General features: G+C 39.8%; 1 protein-coding gene and 1 long non-coding RNA gene across 3 annotated transcripts in view; one reads left to right on the top strand and one right to left on the bottom strand.

The window, feature by feature from the left end:
* Window positions 1–113: 113 nt before the first annotated feature.
* LOC106897474 lies at window positions 114–1,749 on the top strand. The gene is made up of 3 exons (XR_001413776.1): window positions 114–572; window positions 1,031–1,193; window positions 1,634–1,749. It is a non-coding gene; the product is annotated as an uncharacterized LOC106897474 (long non-coding RNA).
* Window positions 1,750–2,737: 988 nt separating this feature from the next.
* Window positions 2,738–24,075, bottom strand: part of LOC106897493 — a 24,089-nt gene continuing 2,751 nt past the window's right edge. The window contains exons 2-10 of one of the 2 annotated variants that reach the window (XM_014958152.1): window positions 20,374–20,467; window positions 16,529–16,606; window positions 12,604–12,726; window positions 11,562–11,674; window positions 10,746–10,889; window positions 10,186–10,404; window positions 8,596–8,778; window positions 5,148–5,281; window positions 2,738–4,429 (exon numbers count right to left, since the gene is read on the bottom strand). In XM_014958152.1, the coding sequence (XP_014813638.1) occupies window positions 4,327–4,429; window positions 5,148–5,281; window positions 8,596–8,778; window positions 10,186–10,404; window positions 10,746–10,889; window positions 11,562–11,674; window positions 12,604–12,726; window positions 16,529–16,606; window positions 20,374–20,446 (1,170 nt within the window). In that variant the 5' untranslated portion in view covers window positions 20,447–20,467 and the 3' untranslated portion in view covers window positions 2,738–4,326. Of the gene's footprint in view, window positions 4,430–5,147; window positions 5,282–8,595; window positions 8,779–10,185; window positions 10,405–10,745; window positions 10,890–11,561; window positions 11,675–12,603; window positions 12,727–16,528; window positions 16,607–20,373; window positions 21,787–24,075 lie in introns of those variants that run through there. The other variant, XM_014958150.1, reaches the window with a different exon arrangement.

The raw sequence follows: 24,075 nt of genomic DNA, 5'->3' as shown, positions 1-24,075 counted from the left end.
GGCCGGAGAGGGCAGGCCCAGGCGCCCTCCTGAGGGCCCCCCTGCGGGGGGCGGCCGGGGGAGGATGGGGGGCTCGGGGGGCCGGGTGAAGGGACGTCTGTCACTAGGCTGTAGGGTTTTTTTCCCGCTGCTGACGCAGCTCGGCAGGCACCCAGAGGGGACGGTCCTCGGGTCGGTACCTCAGGCCCACACGGATGGCACTCGGGCAACAGGTGCGCCCTTCCCACAGAGCGCGGCTGTGACACTCGCAGGGTTACGGCCGGCGCGCGAGTACCGGTAACGGCTATAATTCACGTAGGGAAGGAACCCAGCGACGGCCGTCATCCCCGCCGAGCGTCAGCCTGGGCGTTCAGGTGTAAGGCTGGCTTGGAGCGTTTGACCGGCGAGGCCTGTCTGCGGCCTAAGGCTGTACCCCCCGGGACAACTGAGCGCTAAAAGCAAGGCTGTGGCGAAACCTGTTGCTTCAGGCAGAGTACTGCTGGCCAGGACTCTTCTCACTGAGTCTCTGCTCCCTGCCAGCAGCTGTCACTCTCAGATCATACCAGACATCCCCAAATTCTATAGGATTCCAGGTGGCCAATTCTTATTTTCTCCTGAGCAGATGAGTAGTTAAATATTTTCAAGTTGTATGTTGAAATCAACTTCTATAAACTTAAGAACTTGCTGTTCTTCATGCAGCTGTAAATTACAGGGGTATCTTGCGCTTCTCTTGCTGTTCTCTAATGCCTTACCAGTGAAAAAGTGTGGTCTTAATGGCTGGTATATTTGTATGGAGATCCCATTTTTTTTTATATCTCTTATTTTAAAATAATAAAAATTTATTGGAATCAGATTATATGGAGGACTTTCTTCTATCTGTAACAGAGGTCAGCTGCTATTTTTCTTTCAATTTTCCCTATAAGAAAACTTCTTTTGCTATCGTAAGTCATACCACTGTTCCCATTTTGAGAAGAGCAGACTGTACTCACACCAGGAGTATCCTGACTTCAGTCCCATTTTGGCTTCTGACTTTTCCAATTATTTTTTTCAGGAAAAGCCTGGAATTATTTTGGACAAATACAGATAGTTAGCCTTGCTACACTGTACTGTTCTCCTCATTGTCTTTCGTCCTGTCATTCATCTGCATATTCCTGTTCAAAGACTCATTCATACAAGGGCACTGGGAAAGGAGCAGGATCTTTTATAAGGAACAGGTTTGACCTCTCTTAATTTAACATTTTCATTTTGCACACAGAGACCCTTCATCTCTTCTGAAACCAGAAAGATATGAAAGGCACTTTCCAAGCCAAGCTGGCACTTGTGTTTGATTAGTTTTCTTCCCTAATTGCCTAGTTTAGGTTTGAGTTAAAGTACTCCCTTTTGAAATATTTAGGTTTAATCCTGTTGATTTAATCCAGCAAGAATCATCAGCTTTTGGAAGTGCCTATCCAAATCCAGTAGATGAAAATAGAATAGCCAGTAATACCTCTTCATGTGCCAATATATGGTATTCCCAAATAATTTTCTGCAATACAGATTTTTCATTTATGTACCTTTTTTGTATTAGCTGAATACAGCCTGATACTTGGATGAAGTTGCAAAACACAGTGCATAAACTATTGTGGTGTTACTAACTTCTTTTTTTTTCTTACAGATATTGTGAGCCACTATATTTTGGGAGATTTTTAGACCATACTATAACCACATGTGTCAAAGAAGAGCCTGTTCATTTGATATTAATATAACAAGTTTAATAAAGCAATAGTTGCAACATTGGAAATAAAAATATTTTGCTTGATCCCTGCATGTAGGCTGCCTTATAATGTAGCTAAGCTTTCAGCAATAACTGCCATCTTAATGCTTATGTCTGATTTTGGAACCCTTTTTTATTTTTGAGGTTCCAGTTTAAGTGATTCATTTCTAGAATGATAATAAGAAAATATGCCAATCATTCAGAAAAAATTACTTCACTGATTTTGTGGAGCAATAGCTTTGTCTCTGACTTCGGATTAGACATCACAGATGTAGTAGAGGTAGCTTTTCTCTCATTGTTTCAAAAAAGGCGTATCCCTTTTGCTGTTCTTGAAGAAAATTTTACATAGGGCAAATTAGCTACCCTATGTAAATAAAATTAATTCAATAGTTATTAGAAAGCTTCCTAAATTTGTAGACAGGATCTCTGAAGATTGGATGCATACTATACCTGTTCCAATCTGTGGCTAGGGATTTCTTCTGCAGCTGGTGCTCCTGGCTACTTTGAAACACAAATCAACAACAAGGGGAAAGAAAGGTTTGTAGTCTAGAGACAGAGACTATCCAACTCATTGAAGAACAGGTCTGTAACTTTGATCTCATGTCTATTTATGGGAAGCTAGAGAGCAAGGGGAAAGAAGTGTTGAAAAAATGGGTTCTTATTGTCTGAAATACACTGTGGTCCAGTTTGCCTCCTGTAGGCTCCAGCTGTCTATTAGTTAGAAAGGCCTAAGCTGCCACCTTCCCCCCCACACACAATGAGCAGCGATTAAGAGACACCTGCATTGAACAAATCATTTCCTCATTAAATTTAATAAGAGATTTTATCAAAAATGGGCTTTTCCTGTGACAAACAAAGCTTCAAAGCTTCTTACCAAAGCACTATTCAACTTTGGAAGGGTGAAGTATGATGACAGTAAAATTGTTACTAACTGTAATTGAGACAGCTGTAAAATTGAGAATATATGCCCATTTGCTGAACCTTCTTTCAAAAGAGTTCAGTAAGTCAGTTTATTATAGTCAGTTTACTGTATAGTGATGTCTGCAATCCCTTGCCATTTAAACATTGTACTCCTGTATTACTAAAAGTGGAAGTTATTCTGACATTACAGAATTTTAGCAAGCTACATTACTACTTCTTAGACAATACCAATTTGAACAAATTTTAATAAAGGTTAATGACATGCTTTATGCCTACATGGCCACATGCGTACTAAACTGGATTAGCTGCAGGCAAAGACACAGTGCAGGGTCCTGTCATCAAAAAAGAAAAGTCATTAAATAAAAAACTGGGAAAAAAAGCCCACAAAACAATTGCAGCAAACAAATTTAGTTTTCTTGGGGAAAGAAAAAAAAAAGGCTTTTTTGTAGGTCACAAGACTGCAGATTGGGTTAACTGTACAAGGGCAGGTAAGGTGCAGATACAGGTGTACAGTTACCTCACTTCAGCTGTCTGCCAAAGGAGCAGTGGATGAATCAGTCTTTATGTGAAAGGAGCAGCTTTTTCAAACTTGCTCGAGACTAATGTTATATTCAACTACTTGCATTTGATTGCACTGAAACCTGTATTTTTCCCTTATTGGGGATGGGTTAGCTGTATTGTTTAATTGTCTAATAAAATTTGCTGGTTTTATGTAACAGCAGTTACAAGATTCCAACATTCTGTTTTAGTTTACAATTTGATGATAAATTTGCTTGCCAGAGTTGCTACTTTCTGTATACAAGGCTCTTCATCCTCTCTAGCCCTTAAAGAAAAGCTAAATGATTTTGAATTGTCTCTCTCCATTTTGTGCTTTCAGTCAGAGAAGTCAAAGGAAGGTAGTATCCTCCAACTAGTTTTTACAATTTTTTTTAACATTGCAGAAGTGGCCAAATGAAATTTAATTGAAACGCTACACAGCCAATTCCAGTTCATGCAGACATGGAAAATTTCAGTTTGACAAGGAGTAACTATAAATGAGTAAAAGAATTACAACATAGGAGTTCATCAGTTTTCACAGATATGCCTAGAAAACTGTAATGTTAAAAGCAAACAGACAGCTAACACTACCTCAATAGCTAAGTATATTTAGCGTTACAATGAACAGTGTTCCAAAATGGGTGTTTTTACTACTTTGCTTGGACTAGAAGGACCATAAACTAAAGCTGTAGTTTTGGGAGTCCTGGCCCAAAGAATTATGGCAATATGTGCTATTACTGCTTGACTGTCACGAGGAGCTGTTGGAAGTTACCTCACCAACTTAATCCACTTCAGTACAAAGTTAACCAGGTAAGCAGTAGCAGGCTTCTGTGGCAGAACAGGAATGACATCAACTTCCTGAACCATCTGTGCACTTAATATTTGATTACAGCCAAAGGCCTAAATTGTTCACAAGTTACTAAAGACAAAGGTGAAGGGTAGGTTAGATGGAGCAGCATGCATTTAAGGTGGAAGGCCACTATAAAAGTTAGAAATTAAATACAAATATTTTTCAGTAAATCTAGTAGCTACAGAGTGTCATTCAAAAAAGAGTAGATACAGCCTCTTCTTGAACAGTTTGAAGTTATACCTGATTATTAAACCACCTGTTAATCACATGACACATTCTGAACAGCTTAGTAGACCAGCTTTTTGGGTATTTCCCATGTAAATTCTTCTCTCCCAAAGTGCCCATAGCATGCTGTTTTTTGGTAGATTGGCTTCTTCAAATCCAGCTCCCTTAATGAAAAGAAGAAAAAATGAAGTCTTACACTTCACTCCAACATATATTATGATTTAGACACATCAGAATAATAATCAGTATTATCCTTGGGATAAAGACAATAAAACCTAGGTGTTGTTTCCTTCCCCAATCACCCAGATTTACAGCAGGAAAGGTAGTGAGCTGATGTTTTCAATTTTAACATGACTAGAAACAGTCAAGCTTTCTTCAAATGTATCAGAGATGTAGTTAAGTGTACAGTTAAGTTTTAGAAGCATTACAGTGCAGAAACGTTACAAGTGGAGTAAAGTTCAGCTATAGCTGTGCAAGCATCAATGTGTTTTCTGTTATTGCAAGTGTAATATAGAGTATTTTCTAATGCTACTGTGCCAGAAAGAAAATGATCTTGTGTTTCTCAAAAGAAGCAGCCAAAGATGATGATCTAGCAGACTTAACTGGAGGTTTAACAGCTTCTAGATGCACAAAGTCACTATTTCGAATAGGGCGTAACACTCATTATGACTAGATAAATACTCAGTACATTTTGTGACCAGATTTATTAACTGGCCCTTGTATGTTGTACTGGGTTCATGGGTTAGGGAAGAGCAGAAACGACAGCAGTTGTAGATTTATGATGAAGGTGACTTTCATGAGGTTAGAAGCTAGAAACTTTAAACTGTTAAAGAGAGCATTGAAAATATGATTCCCTTCAGTAAATACTAATAGCACAAAAACCTTATGATAGCTCCAGGGCGTAGATCAAAGTTTTTCTGCACAATCTCAAGCAGTTCTTCTTCAGATCTGTCTGACGTTCCATAGTGAAACACTGAGATCGCAAGAGGATGACTCAGACCAATAGCGTATGAGAGCTGTAGATACAATCCAAGCACAATTAAAACAGTCATACCTACTTTTTGCTTAAGATAATGGAAAATCTTATCTTATGTATCAGGGGAAGATTTTGTCCACATCTTCTGCTTAAAGAAAGCTAGGAGATACGGTTTTGCTATTGATCTTTTATGTTAGAAAATTACCTGTTTTCCTCAGAGAATGCTCAGCCTGGTCAAATTCAGACCTAAGTGACATTCCTTAAAGGCAAAAGAGGCACTTTCTAATCATCCTCAGATACTACCATTCCACATTCTTCAGCCTCAGCTAGACACAAGAATTTCATGCTTTGAGACTGGAGACTCTGAGACCCACAAATATTTCTGGTTTGTTTTGTTGGGTGTTTTTTTTTTTGCCGAGGCAGAGAAAAGATTATTTAGGAAAAGATGATGAAAAGCTCCATGTTCCTAAAGCACTCACAGACTTCTTTTCCTAAAGTGAGTTATTTCCATGCACTCCCTGGAAGTTCATCCAATATTTCCATGTACTTCTTAAAACATATCTATCAGAAGTAGACAAAGTAACCCAGGAAGTATTCCCTGTAATTTCACTTCATTCAGAGGAGGACAGAGGAGCTCTATAGCTCCTTTCTGACATCCAAGAATCACATTAGCTTCTTTTCACCACTGCACAGCACAGCATTGACAGGTTCTCCTGCAATGTATCTGCTTTTGTCATTCCGTCCCTTTCTAAAATACAGTCTTACTGCAATATAGGTTAATATACACTTCATTGTCTTCCATCATGGTCCATTTGAATGAAAATATGTTTTGCTTGAATGTGACTAATCAACACAAACTATTCTGTGACTTTCACTAGTTTTACTCATTGTGTTTGCTTTCTACAAATTTCAAGAAGTAATAGTCCAGCACCTCAGTTCTATCTACATAGTTCTTAGTAACCAGGAGCTATTTTTTGTTAGAAACCGGCCTAGTGATGAGTATCTTCCCTTTAGCTAATTTTGAGATCATGCTACATCTGTTTTTCATTAACCAATAGACTGACAATTCTATATCACACTAAATAAAGTCATCGTGGTATTTGTGATAATATACAGCTAAATAGTCTGGAGTTCCCTCCATTATCCATTTTGCCCTTTCAGTATGAAAAGGTGGTTAGCATCGAAACAACATCCAGAGCAGAGCCAGCTCAATCGTCAGCCTCAGTGGAGGCTGGCATCGTCTTAGTGTTAACACGGACACTAGTGAGCTGAAAACATTTTCACATTTCCACTTGATACATTTTTCCTTTTGTTAATCTTTAATCCAGCCTTCTGTGATTTCACAGGACATTTGCTTTTCTGCTCTCCCATCTTACTGTTTCCTCCCATCTTACCTTCATTACTAATGTCTGACATCTCCACAGTTTGCTGGTAACAGAATCAGTTTTGCCTTGTCTAGAGTCAGCCTCAGGTATTTAAGGAGGGTCTCTGGGAATTACTGGAATAACTACATTCCCACCTAACTCAAGAATTAAGACATTGATGTGTGGTCAAAAATGCCATTCAAAATGTGCATACCAAGAAATCAGAAGTTTGTCTTCTTTCCCCTCAGGAAAAAAAAAAATAATCTTAACAATTTGCTAACCATCACTACTTGTGCTTGGCTCATTACCAGTCTCCCCTTTCCTTGACTGACTCCAAACTTTCAGTTTAATCAGCTGTCGAACACATGCACAATATCTAAAGAAAGGGTCCTTGTTCCTAACTGGGGTGTCTGGATACCGTGTCGTTGATCATAACCACACACAGTGGGCCTCTCCTCTGGTCCATGGAGAAAGTAAAAGGTTTTAAACGCACCTCTGCAGCAAACGTCAGCCAGATCACTGCTACTTTATATTGCAGTAATTTGCTGTACCCAGTTAAAAGTTATTATGTAGCAGCTTCTCGGAATAAGAATACTGTCCTGGGTTGAGCAACACAGGACTAACTTTTCTTCTAACGCTGGGGAAAACTGCACTTCTAGAGGACTCTAGTGTCTGACTTCATGAAAATATTTACTTTATAGCCAGCTGTGCTATGTGGGATTCAAGGTCTCAGTGTTTTTGAGTCTCGCCAGGTGCAGGGACAAGGAGGAGCAAAGCCTGGACATTTGACCCAGGCTGTCCAACAGGATTATTTCGTACCATGAATGTCACATGCAGTATAAATTAGAAAAGTTTGCTGCATAGTTTTCTCTCCCTTGATGGCAGTGGTCCAGAGAACTCCTCAACCTGGTGCTGGACCCCTGAGGCCTCCCCTTCCTCCCAAAGCCATTTTGTTCGTAGCGCCCAACATTTGTTGTCCACTGCTGGGAGTGCACAGCTTCCTACTGATACAAGTGGCAGAGTATAATTCTTGTATATCAGTATCAGGTATAATACTGGTTCCTTGGTATTATTGTAAATTATTTAGTCTTATCCTATTAAATCTACTTATATTTCAACCCTCATGTTTCTTTGTGTTCCCCAATTCCCCTTTCCAGGTAGGGAGGGGTCATTGGGTGATACAATAGTTGTCTAAATGACAACAAATTGTTATGGGTTTTCTCAAACCATAACAAATGTGTATAAACTAGTCTAGACAAACCTCAATTCTGTAGCATTCACCCAGTTCATGTTAAATGGCAAAACTGTCTAGGGGTCAACAAAACACATTTTTCAACTTCTTAGACTTAGTAGTTTCAGAAGTTCATGCACAAAAAGAAATTGCATTTCTTCTGAGAATATAAGACTGGTGAAAGTTGTTCTTGTTTTAAACTCCTAAAATAATTGAATTTCACTATTAGTCACACCTCACACCATAGTAGTATACTAGGAAGACACAGTAGGCAGCTCACGGTAACTTTCAGGTAATTTAAAATACAGCTTAAAATGGTTTAAGTTACAACTAATATGACCATATAGTAGGTTGCACAACTATGTCTAGACACTGCTAACACAATTGTCAGTAATGTGCTGTGCAGCTCAGGTTGGAGTGCTGGGCACACACGTGTGCAGAGGATCACTGTAGTTGCTGGAAGTAAAAGCAAGGATGATGCAAAGAAGTACCTAGAGTAGAGACAGCAAGAGTTGCAGAAAGAATATTACTGAGAAGACACTCCTTGATTCAGGATCCCCCTGGCTTGTGACTTTGACTTCTCTTATAGGGCTTGTTAAAAACATACCCCCAAGAGGAATTTTCTGGAGCTCTATTCTAGTATAAGAAATGCTTTCCTGAAACTAAAGCGGGGCTGTGATGGTAGTACGTATTCTGAGGGGGTACCACACATAAGACACAATTTCTGTTATGGTGTATTACTTTCATAGTCACTTTTACCTGGATTAATACTCTTTTACAGAGACCAGCTTTCACCAGAGATTTTGCAATCCAGCGAGCTGCATATGCTGCGGAACGATCAACTTTAGAAGGATCTTTTCCAGAGAATGCACCTCCACCATGAGCTCCCCAGCCTCCATAGGTATCAACAATGATCTTCCTGCCAGTCAATCCAGCATCACTCTGCAGGACAAACAATCGAATTCGTTCGCGGGACAAAACAGTTTACCCAATCCACACTACATTATGGGGTGCAGCTTTGTTTTGTATTTGGCACAGATATGACTCATAGCGTTCATCTTCACATGCAAACGTTTAATGAATGAGGTCTACCTGACTGGAATATTTTTCAAGAGATGTACTAAACTGCCTGTGCTGCAGTCACCTTTGAAAAACAGATAAGAATGTGGCACAACTGTAAACATCACAAAAAGCGTGCTTCCTTTAGATCAGCAACCATGAAATACTATCTCTGGAGTACCGGCCAATGACTTCACTCAGTAACGTTTCATAGAGGCCAAGAACTTAGAGAGAAAAAAGCCTTCCTGAGAAACAGATCACATATGACCTAAAAAGTTAATAAGCTTCACTTACATACACATGCTAAAGAGGAAGTGAGGGCTTCATAGAGCTGCAGCTCAGTGCTGCCAGTGTAAGAGTACAGAGAGATTGTAGCTGAGTTCACCTTAATGCTTCAGTAGTGGCACAAGGACCACTTGGTACTTCTTTCTTCCTACCTGCCCCACCCTCTTGCATGGACTTTTGTCCGCCTCCTACAACCTGATCCAAGATGTTCAACCAGCAGAGAATTATTGCCTTTCTGTCAGATTAGCAAAACTGGTGACTGCAAGCTGATGAATGCTCTCCAGAGCATTGAGAAACTCCATTCTAAAAGAGGATAAACTGCATTAATCCACTAATTCTAATTTCCCAAATAAGTAATACAAGTGTAAAGCTGACTTTTTTTTTCTCAATGGAAGCAGCATCCCTGCATCATCCCAATGCGATCATAAGCACACGTAGTTTTAATCCTTCACTGATCTCTTTATACAAAACTAAACAATTTTGTGTAACAAAACTTTTTACAATTTTGCAGCAATGACCTGCTTACCTAGAACCTGGAAAGCAGAACATGTGTCAAATTCTAATGACTACTGAAACTCGATATATTAAGGTCTCCCTTGAATTGTTCAGCTTTCTGAATAATTTTAATATATAAGATCAGATCTGTTGTTATTTCTGGTTTTGATTTATATTGTGAAAGTGAAGAGATACTTCCAGTCATGCATTTTAGCATGTAACTTAAGGGATGGCTTTTGGTCATTTAAAATACTTTCTGGAAGCAAGACAAAGATCCAAGAATCCACACATTTCGCTGTCCAAGCAGGTATAGCTTCAGTTTAGATGCCAGCCATCCAGTAGGAAAATTCCAGTAGAAATGGAGAATGAACACCTTCTTAAAAAAAGCATAGACTTTCTTGGTTAAAGATATACCAGCTCATTGTACTTTTGTTCAAGAGAACATTTAGAAGCATGTGGCAAAGTAGAATCCAAGTCTGCAAAGGGTGTCCACTTTCAAAGTTATCATACCTTGGGACCACCTTCTACAAACTTTTCACTTGGAAGGAGATGATAAATTGTCCCCTCATCAAGGTACTTCTCCGGAATGACTTCTTTAACAACTTTCTCCATTAGCTCCTTCTGCATTTGTTGCAGAGGCATGTCTGGGGCATGATGTACTGAAATCACAAGTGTGTGCACTCGGATGGGCTCCAATGCACCGTTAGTCTCCTTGTATTCCATTGTGACCTAGAGAGGAAAACAAAAAGGACAGTGAACTCTCAAGGCCAAGAGCACCAGTTTGAAAAGTGAAAGTGAACCACACAGGTATTTTCTGCAAAAAAAAAAAAAAATGGATTAAGAGAAATGGAATGAGAAATGATGTGCTGTTGCTGATGCTTAAAATCACTGTAAGAAAAAAAATACAGAAAGTACTGGGTACCCTATGTACCTTATGAAATTCACATCACCTTGGAACATGAAAATGACAGCACCATTTTTGACAAGCATGAATTCTAATTTAGCAGCAGACAGAGTAAATTATTTCTATTGTTTCTCATACTTACAGTTTCTGCATCTACATTACAAACCTGTGTTTTCCCATCTGGTCTAACCCAGGCCCATGTTCCATTCCGTTCCAGAGCCTTTATGCGTGCAGTCAGTTTGTGTGCCAGGAGGACTGTTAGGGGCATACATTCCTCTGTTTCATCAGTGGCATAGCCAAACATCAAACCCTGCATTGGAAAACAAGGAAGTGCATTGAAAGATGGGAAAATAAGCCGCTTGTTTCCATGTTCTCTTTCAATTTTTGCGCTTGCCTTTAGTATCATATATACTTTAGTACCATATAGTACTGCCATAGTACCTTAAAAACAGGCAAGCCTAGAAAGAGAAACCACTGACATGCAGAGTGAATACACTTTGACGCAAAACCAGCCTGAAGTAACATTTATGCATCAGCATGCACAATCATCACAGCCACAGCAAAGTCTGATTCCGAAGAATGACTCTACCTTAAGCATCCATAAGAATCCACTGCAAAAACTTAATAGACATAAAGCTCATAAAGACTGAATCGTCTTCTCCCCACACATGACAACTAAAATAACACAGCATTTGATGCCTAAGAAGTAAAACCAGGCTACCCTAAAGGACTTGAAAGACCAGAAACTGACACCAGCTGATAAAAAAACTAGTTGTAGCTCTATCCAGTAAGGGCACTGGATATGGGAAAAGCTGCATTTGCTGAAGACCGTGTTACTTCTTAGCACTTCTGGGGATTAAGAGCTGCATAGTGTTTAGCTCCTAATTCTTACACGTTGCACAAGCCTTTCCTTTTGAGGAAAGGCTCTGGTCCAACACAATTCTAATTGCTTGAGTAAGTGCCTGGAATTAAGCCCCATTACCTGATCCCCTGCTCCAATGTCATCGTCATTCTTTCCATGGGAGACAGCATGCTTGATCTCTTTACATTGTTGTTCTAAGGCCACTAAAACTGTGCAAGTCTTATAGTCCAGTCCTAGTGAAGGGAGTTTTGTAAAGTTAGGTCGTACATTCTTGAGGGTTCACAGATTGCTAGAAAAGCTTTTATGGATTATCTAGTTATCTTGGGTAAAACTTTAAAACTCTAAGCATGTAAGCTTCCTATACCATGTGTTGCATTGCTAATAGAAGCAGAGTGTCAGCACATTTATAACAGTCTCAGGATGTGGGCAAGTTAGTGGTATTAGTTCAAATTTGTGCTCTTGAAACTGAGAGGATAAGTGTAATCCTACAAACTGCCCCACCAAAGCTTGTTATGTTGCTTATGATGACTAGGGTTCAAACCATTTGGGTACTAAAGCTGGGAGGGGAACAGGGAAATATTACCAGAACAGTATTCAGTTTCTCTAGTAGTAGGTTCTAGGGTTCAAAAGAATGAGAGAAAAGCTGTATATATCATGCATGAAAAGGGAAGACTGAATGAAAATAATCATGTAAGGGGTTCAACTGCTGAAAGGAACCTACTTTGGAAAATATGTTAAGAATACATAAATAAATAAATAAAGAAAGAAAGAAAGAAAGAAATAAAGTTCACACCCTGGGTGTGAACTTCAAGTGTCATAGGCTTATGCATCCCAAGGACCCAAGGACAAGGAATATCAACGATAAAGCTTTCACTGTCCAAACCTGCAGATGTAACCACTTTCTGACATTTGTGCAAACACTAGTTACTCTGCATCAGAGAAGCAAGAGGCACTGGCACTTCAAGAATAACTCTTTCATAAATATGCCACCTAAAAATAGCTCCTTCAGTACCAGGCACTAAAAAATGCTTATCAACATCTGTGCAGTTTTCTTATAGGCCTGGAGACACATTTCATTTTATTTTCTGGAAGACCATAAAAACATGACTTTAGCCACATGTAGAACAGACAGACGAATGAACACATGAAGGATCTCATTCACCTTTGGAAGAGTCATCATACCCTATCCTCTTAAGGGTCTCTCTTACAATTTGTTGGTAATCCACTATAGCCCGGGATGTGATCTCTCCACAAAGCAAAATCATTCCGGTTTTCACTACACACTCTGAAGAAAAAAAAAAAGAAACATCAGAATTTTACTGCTACCATTTTACAGTTACATAGGGAGATTCTGAAGATGGTCCTATGAACAAGGGATTAGTCAAAGAGGAAACTCAGTGTACAGCCTTAGCATACATATAGGTCTGCATGCAACCACTCTTCTCTTCAGCTGATATGAATGCCTGCATGGAGGGAAGTCCATCTTACCCAGATATCCTATCTCCACAGTGGCCAGCAGCAAACATCTATAAGAATAGGTCAAGTATATAGTGCTATTTCTCCAAATTCTCCCCTGCTCTCCAACAATTTCAGCTCAGGGTCTTCCTGAAGCTAAAGGGAAGTCATTTGTTAACAGATGGCATTGCAAGTCTCTGATAGATTTTTCTTACAGTATTTTACCCACTTGCCCTTGCAACTACAAAAACTTTTAGCATCTACAGGATCCTAGAGCAAGAAGCTATGCAACTTCATTACAAATTTTGTGCAGAATCGTCTCATATTTTATTCCATTGCTTGTTTCAAGTGTCCACCTGGCCTCCAAACTGTTACATTTTATGTTAAAACATATAGCAAACAGGCACAAAAAAAATCACCACATCAATATGACCTACAGCTCTGTAACTCTATTGCATATTCTATTCAATTTTCTCTTTTCCAGACTGGAAAGGCCTAGGTTATTCACTGAAAAATACTGTATGGCTATGATAATATTCATTACCCCTACCATACAATCTTACTGTAGCCTTTTTTGGCATGGAGAAAGAGAAACTGATTGAACACAGTATTCAAGACAGGCAGTCATGGATTTATGTGACTTAATGGTCTCAGTTCCACTCTTCATTCTGTTCCCAGCAAGCCCTAACAGTCAGGTCAGATTTTTACTGTTACTGAGCACTGGCTCTTTTCACATAAACATATGTCTGTTACAACCCCAAAATCTCTTTTCTGAATGCTTGCTTCCTTTCTATGTATGGGGATAAGATTGCTCCCTTTCCCCTTGCTTTAGCCTACACTGAAGTTCTACCATCACTTTTATCATCCAGTCACCACCTCATTTGAATAATTTTATTTGATTTCAAAATTAAGTATTACAGGCAGGAATATTCTATATATTCTATATTCTATATTCTATAAAATTGTACAATTATGGACTGCGGCATCACAAAGATAATCAAGCTAGCTTTAGCTGGCAGCTTAGCTTAGATATAATCCAGACAAGCAGTTAAGACTTTAACACGGGGCAAACTTTCTCTGTCTGCAAGAGGAATTAATCTATATTGAACTATTAAGCAACATCCTGGCTCGCGCAGTATCTCTGAATTACACTGTGGGCAAAGCGAGATTCCATAATACAGTAGCCCTAAATGTGTACAGCACATTAACCAAAGGTAGCTATAACTGTACAGTGCAGGGTATCCTGGTACCATTATTTTCACACTCAGTCTTGTGTCCCTGCTCTACTGACCAGAAGCCCTCTTCTGATCTGTTACATCCTAGCAGACCACCTATGTGTGTGAGGCATGTATGGTGCTGTGAATCCTGCACTGGGGGAAGAGACCCTGTATTACAGCTGTGAGGCAGAGAAGAACAGCTCTCAGCTTTTCCAGTATGGTCATTACAAAAAGGGGAAGCCTCTCTGGAAGAACACAAAGTTGGGGCACTGGGCCTTAGTGAGATGGAAGAGCAAGGCTGCAGTCACCACCAGCAGTCCCTAGAAACTCTCCCATACCCAATACAGCCAAGCAAAGCTTGATGGTGATGCAAGACTTCACAGCACGACGATGCTTTTTTAGTAGCAGGATAGAAAGATTCATCTTCCTACCTTTCACTGCTTTCCATCCTGACTGAAATTTAATTCAACTGAAACAAAACACAGTTTGGGAAGTGCACTATCACTGCATCTTACAAATGAGCCCAAGCAACACCCCCATCTGCTTTGACCTAAAGGAAGTTACCATATAAGGTTTTGGGCTCTTCACTGGGGGGTGATTCCTTACATGTTTAAGTCTCCACAAAAAAAAATATTTTGAACACATCAGTAGGTAGAAACTTTCATTTTCTCTTTTGTACTGTCTTGGCTTATGGTTAGTTAATTTTCACTCTTTACTCTCATTTATTGGGTATACTGGGAAGGGCTTCTTTTTCAAGAAAGCATTTGGCTTCACTTAATCAAAGAGGAAGTAGAACAATTATTCTGCCTTCTGCTTTATGCTAATTGCAGACAGTATTGTCTTGCTTCACTTTATTGCTACCTGGTGTGTTGGCAGCACAAAGACGGACCAGTTCTGTCCTGCCAAAATGAGCTAGCACCTGTGTAATAATTCAGAACTTAGTATGCAAAACTTGTTTATCCTAAAAGCCCACGCAGCAAAAAAAACCTCAGAGAAGCATAGACACCTTTTTCTACTGATAGCCAGAGTCTAGTTTAAACATCTCTGTAAACTACATTTCATAGTTTTGTAAAACACAATGTTACAGTGACTTAGTACTTACATAACGCTTCAAGATTTTTTCTCTGAAACTGTGAGGCAAGACCTGCACAACTGAAGAGAAATTCTGTTTTTCACCCAGTAAACCCTGTATTGAGTGCCATAACTGCTTTCAGTTCTCCAGCCTACTACTTCTTTAGAAAAATCTGTGTCTGGTTAACAAATTTATCTTCTCCAGATTTATGCTTCAATATTATATTCAAGTTTTCTGACTCCAGTGAGCAGTTCTGATATGTTTTTTTCCTGACATATGACAGAAATCAGGGATTTATCTATGTAATCATGTCACACCTCATTCATCTTTTTTTGGTAAGACAAACTGATCATGTTTCTTACGTCTCTTATGACACATTTTTCAGCCCTTATAATTTTACAGCATTTCTCTGTTACCAACTTCAGCTTTTCAGCACTTTGGAAGCGTAACAGCCTGCAATATTTAAATACATGCTTCATCAAGTTTAACATGTATGCTAAACCCTCCCCCCCATGTCTGTTCACTGCTCACATCTATGCATCAAGGATCACATGAAATTTTTCAGATGAAGCGTCATTTTAGATTACTGTATTTGTGGGATGCAGCTAGTCCTCTAACTAGAGCCTTGATGGCTTGTTGTAAGAAAAAAATTACTGTATTCGGAGAGGTTTTTAGACATGTTCCTTTTCTGTGTCCGTTCACCCTTGGCAATCCAGCTAATTCCAACATGATAATATGTTCTTAGCCTCTGGAAGAGGTGATGTTGCTAGTGACAACAGCCATGTAAAATACAGGGTAGTTCTAACAGTCCCATGAAAAAAGGAAGCCCCTGATCAGAATCACATTTGAATGATCTGTGCAGCTATCTTCCTGTGAACCAAGGGCATCACCCTGCTTAAAGCACAGTAAATGTCTATTTAGGACTTTTGGATTTTGAGTTTTATTAGCACCTTTTACTCACTCTATGAAGAAATGCACCTTGACTTACGTTTTTCCTCAGTTCCTTTTTCCCTAATTTTCTTAGATTCCTCATTATCATTAGCCCTGTCAAACACAGTTTTCCCTGATACCACTGGCTTCTCCTGGTCTATTTCTTACATCTCATTATTTTTAATTTGCACCAGAGTACTATGTATTTCCTTTTTTCTGTTTATTTTTTGCAGCTTTTTTTTCTTCCTTCCCTTCTCTTCTGAGTCAGTGTGACAGAGCTGGCCCCTTCACTGACTGTGAAAGTGTTGACTGTCAGCCAGCTATTGTAAGAATTTTGGATCACAGGATGCTATATCAACATGAATTACTTGTTGTACTTCATTAATCTGCTTTTCTATCTGTCTTGTACTTACCACAGGCAACCTTGGCATCTGGATCAATACTGAGATGAGCGTCTAGAACAGCATCACTTATCTGATCACACATCTTATCTAGAAGATAAATATCAGACAGACATAACATTTCCTTTTGTGTTAACAACAACAAAGAAGTGATTTCTTAATGAAATTTCACTGTCAGTGGTCAAGAGTCTTCTGTTTACAGAGCATCTGCCAAGAGGCAATCAGAACAATTTATATTCTGAAATATCTCATTTTCACTCCTCTCTTCAACTCAACCTTAACTGACATTTTACTATCATCTACAGAGGCAGGCAGCCTCCCAAGGGAGGCAACAATGAAAATGCCTGCAAAGGCACCCTGAAATATTAGTTTTAGGAGAATAGAAGATACAAGTAGTAACTTTGGAAGAAGTATTTAACCTAAGACCTATCTGTAGGGGTTTTACATTCTTCTCTTTATTTTAAACTTTGCATTGCATTTTCTGTGTGAATTACCTACTTTGATCTACATCTTAAAAGTGCCAGAGGTCTGCACTTACAGCATACAGCAGTGTTTACCCCGTCAGTATCTCTGCTGGGGACCTCTGAAATCTCACGTGTGAACTTTTTGGATGACAAGAGGCATTGCTCTCCCTACAAACAGGCATACTAGATTGAAGTCCACTCCTGAAATTATTCAGAACTATCTGGCTCATTTGAGTTTAGAAAACATTCTCTCAGGGACAAACATTGGCCACTCACAAGTTTCCACAGTTATATTCCTGAGGTTTGATTTTTTCTAGTACAAAATCACTGGAGAAAAAAGTTTTTACCTATTCTGTCTCTAGACCCTATAACTTATTGTCCAGGGAAGAGCTAAGTATGCCAAATGCATTTGGTTTGTTAAAAGTTAATAAACAATTTAGGGGACTGTTGTGGTTTAACTCCATCCACCAACTAGGACCATGCAGTCTCTCAGTCACCCTCTCTTTCCCCCAGGAAGCCGAGGGAGAAAAGGAGGGGAGAAAGGGAAAAAAAAACCTCCTGGGTTGAGATAAAGACAGTTTAATGGAACAATAATGGAAAAGGAAAAATAATAGTAATACTACTACTACAAATAATAGTAAAAGGATATACATGATAACAAGTCATTCTCACTGCTCAGTGAATTGGTTGCCCAGCCTGATCTGAGCTGAGATCATGATTCCCCTCCCCTTGCCAACCGAGCACGACATCTATGGTACAGAATATTCCATTGGCCATTCTATTGTTCTGCCTATGCTTCTTCTCAGCTTCTCTAAGAAGCTGAAAAAAGTCCTTGACTAGTATCAACATCACTTGGCAACAACTAAAACACTATATTTTATTGACATTCATAAGAAATCTGAAAACACAGCAACTGCTAGAAAGAAAATTAACTCTATCTCAGCTGAAACCAGGACAGGGACAAATTGAGATTCTTTGTCTCATCAGGGTAACTGAGCCAAAAGCTCAGGTAAAGCTGAGGTAAAAGCAATCCATATTATTTCTTCAAAAGTACAGCTTTGAAAGGTTGCATATCTGCAGAATCAACCAGAGGAGTATGAATCAATCTTCACCCACCATCATTACAAAAAAGGGTATCCAAAATATGTTCAGCCACACAGCTACACAGCTGGATCTATGACACAGTCTGTATCAATGAGCCAGGTGCTTATATTGTTTGCAACAGCCTATATAATTATCTATGTAATTGCCAATCTAAAATAACTTCTCTTGCAAAAGTGAGTACCATTATATATATATATATATATATATATATATATATATATATAGGTGTAAACTCAAAGGCCCAAAGAGGAAGTTAATGAAGAAGCATAACTGAATATCCACCTTAAGCTACTTATTTACTTTTAAAGATAATCTGTTCTGGAAGCAAATAAATATCAGAATGAAATTATAAGGTAAGAGCAGAGTTATCCCAAAAGAACTGTAATTCAATGCAAAGTTTAAGTGCAAATTGAATTTTAGTAGAACTGTAGAATACTATATTCCAGTACAATCTAAAAGCAAGGAAAAGTGGAACATGTTAGCCAGTGTCTTTGAACGGATGAGCCATTTTGCCATCAATACTGCCTCACTCAAATACAAACCAAAAACAAGCTGAAAGCAACGCACAAGTTCTAAAAATGTATATGCTCATTTTATTTACACAGGCTACAGTGACCTCACTGTAAGCATGAGATTTGCTTATGGACATGCAAAGGTCTGTTCTTCACTGGCATAATTTTCAAAATCTGCATCAGCAATTTCCGTATCTTTGTGTTTTGTTTCTAGTGTTTTCCCCATGAAGTTGAAGCTAAATGTTTAACTGTGCATTTCATACACATCTGCAAAGGCAGTTCAACAATTTAGAGGCTTGGACAAAAAAACAAAATAAGAAAAGCCAGCTTGATATCTGTAAAGCCTGTCTTCAGCTGTTTGTGCTCCACCGATCCCCAGCTCAAGCCTCATCTTACTGAAATTTCTTGCTAGTATATTTACTGAGAAAATCAGAATCCAGTTACTTGTTATACTGTACCTTCACTGATAAAAATCTACCACAGTTCGAAGACACAAGGACATAAGAAGACAGAATCATCATGCGGTCATAATTTCATGCCCAGAAATCATTTGTGCAATCAAGTATAAAGTTAGCAAATGCCAAAGTTCCAAAGTTTGTCATTGGACTAGATTGTCAACAACCCTGAGGCAAACTGAGTCCTGAAGACTGCAAAATTAATCCACGCCAGTGGGTCCAATGCTCAAGCAGGAATGGCATAACCTGGAACAACTGATAAGTTTTATTGGGTTCAGCTACTTGCAGCACTACAACATACAGTGCAGCTTTTTAAAGCAAACAACTGGTTGTAGTGGTTCAAGATATGATGACACATGCTGCAGTGATCTTGCAGCTGTTGGACTGTTCGCTAGGGGCTCGGCAGACAGACTAATAGAACTGGTCTCACACTCATTCTAATGAATAAGAATCCTGAGAGTGCAGATACACAAGGAAAAGTCAGCTGCAAAGCTTCAGTGTTTGACACCACCCTCATTTTCTCATTATTAGGGTTTTTTTTTCTTTCCTTCTATGGAAAAAGCATGAGGTGATGTTATTTTTAGTCTTAGCATTAAAATGCCCTATTTGAAGGTTCTACCATAAAAGGAACTCTTACTACCTTTACTGTAAATTTGAATCACTAGTATGTCTGCTGGAGGTCCAAACTTCCTCCAGTCCATCAGTTAACATAGCCTCTAGATACGTGTTTGTGTAAACAAAGCTACATGAAAAATAGCTGAATTTAATGAATAGCAATTAGAGCTGAAGCACTGCCTTGCAGTCCCAGACCTGGAAAATATTTTGTACAGCCTGCTGCTTATGTAAATTTGTGTAAGGGAGATCAACGTGGCAAAGAGGCGTATATAGTATTACAGCAGTATGTGGAATGCAGCTCTGAAGGGCAAATCAATGCTTAGTGTTCAACATGTTCCAGAGATTCAGTGTTTAATGGTCACTTATAATAAGCATGTGCACAAAGTAGTATTTTTTCATTACAGAATTAAAAATGAAATTCTGATTCCAGTATATGTGGCAGCTCCACGTCTACCTGTAGAAGACCTCGGCATGCTTTTTTCTCTCTTGCGATAGTTTCTAGTCTATGCCAGATTATATTGCATACTAAACAAATAAGCCAAATTCTTGTCATGTAAATAAAGACATTAATCTGAAGTCTATTTGAAAAAAAATTTATTGGTTCTTTCTTTTCTCTATTGGGGGACATATGACTGAACTTTCATCAGTTAGCATTCTTCAGTGCAAGTATTAGTAAAAGCAAAGATTCAATCAGCATTTTTACTTACCAGAATGTCCTTCAGCAACAGATTCTGAGGTGAAAAGAAATCGTTTTTCTTTTTTTGAGGTATGAATTGACATGTCTTGGTATCCTTAGCAAGCCTGCAAATGAGAAAGACCCAAAGCAAGTGGACTACAGAACAAGCACAGGCAGAAGGTGAAGTGGAAAGGTTAATCTATCTATGCAAACAAGGGAGGTAATTGCTTCTGCATGTTTGTTCCTCAGAAGTTCAATAGATGAAGGCTAATCTGTGTGGATTTTACAATGCACTGCTACAGAAACTCCTTTCATAAGACTTCTGTGTTTGCTTAACCTTAGCCCCGCTAAACTCTGCAAAAGTGTTATCATTATATGAAATGTGAACACAGCTAAGCCAGAGTTCAGTGCTTTCGCACACTTCCCCAAGCCTCCACTCTTAGTTCTAAGGGCTAACAAAACAGCACTTCAAGATAGTAACACAGCACAGAGATTTAATCTGCATTTATAAGGGTGAATGATGCTTTCTCCTAGGCATCCATACATCGTACTCAGCCACAGCAGTGACCTGTGCAGAAATGTATCTCTCTTTATGTGAGAACAGACGTTCATCATCGCTCCTGGTGGTTAAACTGTGCTCTTTTTCCCAAATACTGTGTGTGTCAGTGGCTAAGTGAGGAGCTGTAGAGCAACCAACAGCATGCTTTGTAGAAACAGCTACGAAGACAGTGGGTTCATTGTAAGTTACCTTGAATTCTGAGACTGATTTATTGAGCCAGAGCATAACTTTTAATCTTGTCAATGCTCAGGCTCTCACAATTCATTTCACACACCCCTCTTGTCTTACCATTTACCTTGATGAAGAGATACTAGTAGGAAGCAGCTGGACTAAGGTGTCAGAACTAAGCCAAGAAGCGCTGCCTCTTTGGAAGCGCTGTTTGACTTTGGCTTATTTCAGAACACACTGCAACAGGACAGTGTTGCAAAGGTACCTAGGAACATCTGGTCTTAAAACCACTTGTCCAGCTGAGCAGCTCTACAGTGCTGCAATACATTATGTTGAGCTCAGCTTCTCTAAATCAGTAGTCATTTCTGAAAATGTTGCTGCATAACCTAAGCACATTAAACAGTAAAAGAGTGGCACCAAGACACAAGTACAACTTCAGCTGCAGCTGAAGGCTTTACTACTGGTCATCACAAGCAAACATCATCCTCTAGCAGACCATCATCAAACCCCACAAGAGATGTGTGTTCATTCTGCAAAGAAATCTTCACTGCTAGGAAGCAACATGCCACCACTTCAGGACATTTCCCCGTAGCTCATGAGTTATATAAGGTAATAAAAGCGGAAACGAAGGCAAAGCACTTAGACAAATGAGTCCAAGCCAACTCGCAAAAAAAATAAAGCAAAATTGTATTTCGGCTGCAAGAACAACAGGAGAAGGCACTGCCTAAGTGTGGTAACACAAGTGTTAGCTAGTGTGCTGTAACAGGCCAGTCACCCTTGTTGAAACCCACCACTCTACAGAGTGATACATGAAGAGGTGACTTGGTTGGAGGAAAGAGACTGTCTGCACCTCTTTTGGTTTTGCCTTCTTTTTTTTTTTTTTTTAATCCTAGGAGCAAATCAGCAGATAACAACAAAACCCTCCAGTTCTCAGAGAACATGATTGCTGAAGTGTGTGTGAAGGAGAGCAATAAAGAGGAAGACTTTAAACCACAGTTAATGATTATCAGAGTGCCCTATGAAATCCATTAACTTACCTATTTCATTGCCTTTCTTTAGCTCCAGAATTTATTATGATACAATACAAAATTAAACTAGTCATACAGAGATTTGTGTACCTGGAGGTCATTCAATTCTGTGCAATAAATACACTTTGAGCTTAAATTATGTTCCATAAAACACTTCATACAAAGCACTGAAAAACATTTGTATAAAGAATTTGAGTTTCTTCCACCATTAATTCATATTATGCTGCATTCAACAATACTTGTGATTGACATTGTGTCTTATACACTATTCTCATTCAACATATGATCCTTGGTATGTTTTATAACATACCGAAGAACCCAATACAGGTTAGGGATGGATCTTCTGGGAAGTATTACTGAGGAAAAGGATCTGGGGGTCCTGGTAGATAGCACATTTTCCATGCGCCAGCAATGTGCCCTTGTTGCCAAGAGGCCCAATGGAATCCTGGGCTGTGTAGGAAAGAGTGTGGCCAGTAGGTCGAGGGAGGTCATTCTGCCCCTTTACTCTGCACTGGTGAGGCCACAACTGGAATACTGCATCCAGTTCTGGGCTCCCCAGTTCAAGAGGGACAGGGAACTACTGGAGAGAGTCCAGTGTAGGGCAACAACGATGATTAAGGGATTGGAGCACCTCCCTTATGAGGAAAGGCTCAAGGAGCTGGGACTCTTTAGCCTGGACAAGCAAAGACTGAGGGGAGACCTCATGTATGTTTATAAGTATCTAAAGGGTGAGTTGAAGGATGTTGGAGCCGGACTGTTTTCAGTGGTTTCCAAAGATAGGACGAGGGGCAACAGGCTCAAGCTGGAACATAGAAAGTTCCATTCAAATATGAGAAAAAACTTCTTTACAGTGAGGGTGATGGAGCCCTGGAACAGGCTGCCCAGGGGGGTCATGGAGTCCCCTTCTCTGGAGATCTTCAAGACCCGCCTGGATGCAGTCCTGAGTAATGTGCTCTGGGCAATCCTGCTTTAGCAGGAGAGTTGGACCAGATGATCTCTAGAGGTCCCTTCCAACTCTGACAATTCCGTGATTCCGTGATAATGTAGACTATACATACAGTCCAACCCCAGCCTTGAATGTAAAAGAAAAAATGTATATACAAATAATAATCAACCTTTGTAAGCAAGAAACCCTAAAAAAGAAGAAAAAGGAGGCAAGAGACACCAGAGCAGAAAAAAGAGGTACCAGGGCAGAATCACAGAATCACAGAATCTTAGTGGTTGGAAGGGACCTCTGAGATCATCAAGTCCAACCACAAAAACAAAACAAAACAAAACAAAACAAAACAAAACAAAACAAACCCAAAACCACCACACCACACCAAATGCCCACCAAAAACACCACACCCACCAACTAAACCCCACACTGAACACCTCGCCATAAACCAATAACATTGGGCACTAGAGCATGCCCTGAAGAGCCATGTCTATACGTTTCTTAAATACCTCCAGGGATGGTGACTCCACCACCTCCCTGGGCAGGCTGTTCCAGTGCCTGACCACTCTCTCAGTAAAGTAATTCTTTCTAATATCTAATCTAAATCTCCCTTGCCACAACTTCAGACCATTTCCTCTGGTCTTGTCGTTCGTCCTTTGGGAGAAGAGGCCAACACCTGCCTCTCTACAACCTCCTTTCAGGTAGTTGTAGAGGGCAATGAAGTCTCCCCTCAGCCTCCTCTTCTCCAAACTAAACATGCCCAGTTCCCTCAGCCTCTCCTCATAGGACTCGTTCTCCAGACCCGTCACCAGCTTGGTGGCTCTCTTCTGGACACGCTCCAGCACTTCAATGTCCTTCCTGTAGTGAGGGGCCCAAAACTGAACACAGTACTCGAGGTGAGGCCTCACCAGGGCGTTTGTGCTTGGGATTGCCCCGAACCACACGCAGGCCCTTCCCCTTGGCCTGACAGAACTCCCTGCCGTTTGCAGCCTCTCCCTCCCGCCTTCCTTTCTTTCCTCCCCCCACCGCTCATCGTAAGGC

This window comes from Calidris pugnax, unplaced genomic scaffold, assembly GCF_001431845.1.
Source record: "Calidris pugnax isolate Ruff unplaced genomic scaffold, ASM143184v1 scaffold317, whole genome shotgun sequence".
NCBI classification, from domain to species: domain Eukaryota; kingdom Metazoa; phylum Chordata; class Aves; order Charadriiformes; family Scolopacidae; genus Calidris; species Calidris pugnax.
Note: the sequence above shows the minus strand (reverse complement) of the source record. Positions and strands in the feature narration are given on the sequence as shown.